The sequence below is a fragment of the Papaver somniferum genome, chromosome 5 (assembly GCF_003573695.1).
Source record: "Papaver somniferum cultivar HN1 chromosome 5, ASM357369v1, whole genome shotgun sequence".
NCBI classification, from domain to species: Eukaryota; Viridiplantae; Streptophyta; class Magnoliopsida; order Ranunculales; family Papaveraceae; genus Papaver; species Papaver somniferum.
This window is the reverse complement of record NC_039362.1, coordinates 59,565,221-59,570,766: the sequence shown is the minus strand read 5'-3', so window position 1 is coordinate 59,570,766 and position 5,546 is coordinate 59,565,221. Positions and strand designations below refer to the sequence as shown.

Below are 5,546 nucleotides of genomic sequence, written 5' to 3'. Positions count from 1 at the left end.
TTGATATTTGGATCCAGTTTTTGTCTTTTTCCTCTATTCCCGATTAGTTTTGATTTCGCCAATCGTGCGTTCCTATTTTATTGCATTTTCATTCTTGAAAAAAAAACCCGTAGCTTTTCTGGTGGTGCCATGTGGGCGGATGATATGCTAAATTGTAGAGAAAGCAAGAGAGCAAGACAATATATAAATTTCTAATCAGTTTCACAACAAAAACATCCCCACTGGGTGTCCGGCTACCTATAGTTCCACTCTATGTAGTCGATTTCGGTCATTTCGGCCGAAATTTCGGCGTAATTACTGATTTTGGTCCAAGAAGACACGGTTTTGTTAATTTCGGTCGGACGAAATCTTTGCGAAAATTTCGGCCGGAAACGCGTTTTTCGGTCGGAATTGATTTGTCTTGGCCGGAATTTTTTTCTTTTTAAATTGAGTGGACTAATCTCACGTACAAAAATTAAAAAGATTAATTCACTCACTAGTATTATTGCTTGTTGCTGTGTTTGAATTTCTTGAGCTAAAATTATTATTTGGTATTGATGATGAGGAAGGTGAACAACCAGATTTACTAATACTATGTTTCTTTTAAGGCCGTGTTTGGGAGCTTTGACTACATAAAGCTTAGCTAGGGAATTTTTTTCTCTAACTTGAGCAGGATTATCTCAAGATGTATTAATAAAGATGATGTTTGTTTTTCCGTTATATCCATCACGGGTTTATCATGTATTATGTTTGTCTCTCCATATTTTAAATATGTATTTTTATAAAATAATTATGTATTATGGATAAAATTGTCGGAGAAAAAAATAAAAACATAACAATAAAGTTAAAAAAATTAAAAATATTTTGATTAATTAAAATAACTACCTCTATAACCGTCTAACCCAGGCAAGGATATTGGTATCCTGGCTATTTTGGAGAATAGCATAACCTTGTTTTTTTAGCTTCCTAAAATCAAGGAAGATTTAGTTGTTCATATCCTAGACTAGAATTAGAAAAAAACAAACATAATTTAAATGTATTTTCTTGATAACCAACCTAGGATAGGCATTTCCAAGGGGCCAAACACGACCTAAGTGATTATCGATACGAGGATATAAAATATGAAACCGAGATTTTAAAACGGAATTTCCCCGAGACAAAGTTGTACCAGTATCTCGGTGTCGACCGAGACAATCCGAAATCCGAAATTGACTACCTTGGTTCCACTCTACACACAATATCTATATCGAATTTAATTCATATATCCACTATTATTAAATAAAAATAAATAATTAATTAATACCCACAGCCGTGGGCAAAAAGGAGTATAATATAAATATTCAAAAGTTAGGATTCTCCCTCTTCCTCCTCCGTCAGAACCTTTATTTTCACACATTTCATCGCCTTTCGGTTACTTATAACTCTTTCCTCTCCTCCCTCTCTCCTCTGCACCATCTCTAATTCTCATCGAAACCCTAGAATGTTACCCATTTAATTTCACATTTTCATCTTATAACCCAATTTTTGAGATTTGGGGGTTTCTTATACACTCATACTTCCTTAACCCTTTTCTTGATTCGACATAAAAACCTTGTTTTTTCTTGTAATTCTTTTGAAAACAAGGTTTGTGCAATTTCTTAAAATGGCGATGGTGGCGAATATTGGAATGATGGATAGTGCTTATTTTGTTGGGAGGAATGAGATTCTTTCTTGGATTAATGCTACTCTTCAAGTAAATCTCTCTAGGGTCGAAGAGGTACATTTCAAATCGATGTTTTTCTTTTCTTGTTTGTCAAATTTGTGATTTTCATTGGTTTTGATTTTTGATTTATTTATTTATTTATTGTGGGGGTGTTTTCTATTTTCTTCAGTTGGTCCATGAAATGTGCAATTTTTAGGGGAATTTAATATTATATTTAAGTCTTCACATAATCAAATCTAACTCCATTTCTTTATTTTTTTCTTTCATTTAGTGCTTGTTTGTGGGTGAATCTGTATTTCTTGGTTCATGCATGTTCTTGGGGTAGTTTTGATGGACCCATAGCATTTATATTGTAACTGGTGTTTGTTTTATATCTGTGTAGATCTTGGTTTGTTTTCATATACAGTATCACCGTCGGTAAATTGTTGTTTACTGTTTGTAGTTAGGGTTTGATAGTTTACGGGTTTGATCCATTATAAATTAGAACACACTGGGGATCATGGCATAATGCATGTAGACTAAAGTCAGTAATTCTTTCAAGTGGTAATGAAATTTGACTAATCTCTGTGCATAACGAGCTTGTTTAGTGAATTTAAGGTTGATGGATATTGTGGTGGTTATTGGTTTCATTTACTACATTGCTCTCCCCATTTGGTCAGTCTTTCTATTTTTTTCCCCAACAGATGAGGGGGTTAAAGAGACCATACAAGAACCATAAACTAAGAAATGAATTTGCAAACGCTTATACAAAGTGTGCACATACTATCTTCATAGAGATCTTGAAAAAACAAGCTTGCACAATTTCAAGCCATTCACTTGAATCTTTCAAACTCTAGATGGCCTGTAGTTATTCTGATGTGTCACGAATTTCCATTTTTGTTGCTCTTCTTTTCTGGATCACGGGATGGTGTCCATCTTTTTACTCTCACTTGCACATGATGTGGTTATTTATAACTTTTCCTTATCATATGTGATTATGTGCCAATACAAGTTATTCATATGTGATTTTATCATCAATTGTTATTACTCAAGGTCTTTTAACTCTCATCCTAAATGTTATGGTTAGGCTTGTTCTGGTGCTGTTCAGTGTCAAATGATGGACATGACACATCCAGGAGTTGTCCCAATGCATAAGGTATTATCGACTGTTAGTGTCTCTGCTTTTATTCTAGACTGTTATATCCACTGGCTGTGTTCTAAAATCTGCTTAATTTTTAGGTGAACTTTGACGCAAAGACAGAATATGACATGATTCAAAATTATAAGGTTTTGCAAGAAGTCTTTAACAAGTTAAAGATAGAAAAGGTAATATAACTTATATTCTGTTGCTTAAATATCTTGTGGATCTTCAGGTGTACTAATTTGCCTGTAAAATCTCAAATTTCATTTCACATGGCGTGGATCTACGTTTAACCAGCAAGATTGCTTAAGTACAGGCTGACTGATTAGACATTATTTTATTGTCTGGAGGTTTAGGCATTCATTCCAAAATCTATACCCAGTATAGTAACTGAGTGAACAATTTCCATTATATGGTCACTTACGGTTCTCATAAATAAACTATAAAGAATTAACAGCATAGGTCTTCACCTGTGATTCGGGTCTCAGAACAATACCTGTTGGTATACTACTGGACTACTGGCATTTGTTTATGAGTTTTGGTATTGCGGTTTTCGTTCTTTCTTTCTTTTTTTTTGAAGGGAGATTCTTGTTGTTTTTCCTGCCTTTCCTCAAGTTATTTACTGGTCTTGTGACAGCATATTGAAGTTACCAAGCTTGTGAAAGGACGACCATTAGATAACTTAGAGTTCTTACAATGGTTGAAACGCTACTGTGATTCTGTAAATGGTGGCATTATGAATGAGTATGCAACTTCTTCTTTCTCTTGTCTCAATGTCTTTTTGATTGATATGCTCTTTCAATACTCTTATCTTTTAACTGTTACCTATTTTTTAGGAACTACAATCCAGTGGAGCGTAGGTGCAAGGGTGGAAAAGAACGTCATCCAAAGGGATCTACCAAAGCCTCAAAATCATTGCAATCTAACAATCTACCTCATCATAGCTCAGGAGATGCACCTGGCTTTAATAAAATTTCTGGTAAGGTTTAGGATTGTGTGTTCTCTATTATGAATGCCTATGCACCTTTTCCTCTTCTCATCTGATTTCCTCTTGCTTTACTCTGGCAATTAGGACCTAAACAAGGGAAAACATGTCCAACATCAGGTCTGGCAGATTGCAATAGTGAGATTCAGGCACTGTCTGGGCAGGTACTATTACTATTAGCCAGACATTCGTTATTTCTTTTTGTGTAATTTGCTGGTTTGAAAAACAAAATAGTTAAATTTTGATCTATTAAAGATCCAACTTCGAGTGACTCAGGATGCTAAATTATTCATCCCTAGTGGCATTGAATTAGGAAACTGTGTTTGGATGATACTGGTCCACCATTTGGATGGCTCCATCCAGAAATTTATCTAATTGGATCTTGAAATATTGGTCTTTATAGTTGAGTTTTGTCTCTTGTATGTTTATATGCTGTGATTGGACTATCAAACTATGCATGCACTGGGGCTCGAGTTTGACCCCTGAGGTTGGCCTTGATGCCATATTTTCTTTACAATTTTGTGGATACTATCTCTTTAAGCATGTGACTTACAGGAATAGAGTGTATCTTAAGGTAAGGGACATTGCCTGATCAGCTTGACCTGGCTTTTCCATATTAAATTTTGGAGTGTAATGGTAGTCATACTTAAATGCTTCTGACGTACAGGTTATGGATCTCAAGCTGTCAGTAGATCACTTGGAGAAAGAAAGAGATTTCTACTTTGCAAAGTTAAGAGATATTGAAATCCTTTGTCAATCTCCTGAACTGGAACATCTTCCGGTAAGTTGTATATTAATATTTCCGGTAAGTTGTATATAATTAGGTTGCTCGTCTTTGGGATCTGGTGAAACTAAAAGTAATGTAGTTTGTCTTAAATTTACGTTTTTAATCGGTTTGTGATATATTACTAATTTGGTTGTGGCGCGTGTTTCATTTCTATTTGAACACCATATTCATGACATTTTCCTGAATGTATCTCAGTTTTCTCATTATTTTTGTGCTTGCAGGTTTCAGCAGCGATTAAGAAAATCCTGTATGCAGTTGATGCGAAGGAGTCTGCTCTTGGAGACGCACAAGAAATTGTACTTGGGTCCACGACCGATGATGCTGTTGATGATATGGGTGCAACTGAATGAAAAGTAAGAAACAAGTCATCTTTAAATGCTCTTTCCTGCTGAGGTAGCTTAAGGTTCAAGACTAGAAAAGCCCTGACAACTGATGCCAACATGTATTAACATAAAATGACACTTTCACTTTTGCAGACAAGGTTTTAGCTGGAAGGCTAAGAATCGGTTCCCAATTTCTTATTATACTTGTAATGGATAATTAATATAATACAATATTACTCATTGCATTCACTTTTAATCAAATCCTTTTCTAGTGCAGAACAGCAGATTGTGTTTGTCGAAATGATGAAATATTGTAGAGTTGAGATCCTTGTGGAATTCCATGTTTTTCTCGGAACTCATGGAAATAATACTGGCCTTAGACTTCTGTAAATTGGGTATGTAGTTTCCAAATATTACTGTCAGAGGAGGAACCTAGCCTACGAGTCCCTTGATCTCTTATACATATGGTTGAGATGAGTGTTCCAGGATGAGTGAATTTGGTTGCTGAGCAAGTTCAGCGTTAACATACTTGTGTAGAAGATAAAACCTGATTCCGCTTAGTTTTGACATATATATAGAAGATAAACTGAAATCTGCAAGATTACTGATAAAACAAATACTGCAAGACTTAGATTTGGTCTCTTTAATAC

The 5,546-nt window shown here is 35.0% G+C and overlaps 1 protein-coding gene across 2 annotated transcripts; it reads left to right on the top strand.

Moving 5' to 3' along the window:
* The first annotated feature begins 1,336 nt into the window (after window positions 1–1,336).
* On the top strand, window positions 1,337–5,177 carry LOC113281670 (microtubule-associated protein RP/EB family member 1A-like). 2 transcript variants are annotated; one of them, XM_026530453.1, is made up of 9 exons: window positions 1,568–1,735; window positions 2,748–2,816; window positions 2,900–2,986; window positions 3,439–3,545; window positions 3,638–3,780; window positions 3,874–3,950; window positions 4,454–4,567; window positions 4,795–4,926; window positions 5,050–5,177. In XM_026530453.1, exons 1-8 carry the CDS (start codon window positions 1,622–1,624, stop codon window positions 4,921–4,923), a joined length of 840 nt encoding a protein of 279 aa, XP_026386238.1. In that variant the 5' UTR covers window positions 1,568–1,621; the 3' UTR covers window positions 4,924–4,926; window positions 5,050–5,177. The 2 variants fall into 2 exon arrangements, with proteins under 2 accessions (XP_026386239.1, XP_026386238.1); XM_026530454.1 differs by having other exon boundaries at window positions 1,337–1,735; window positions 4,795–5,177.
* Window positions 5,178–5,546: the final 369 nt, after the last annotated feature.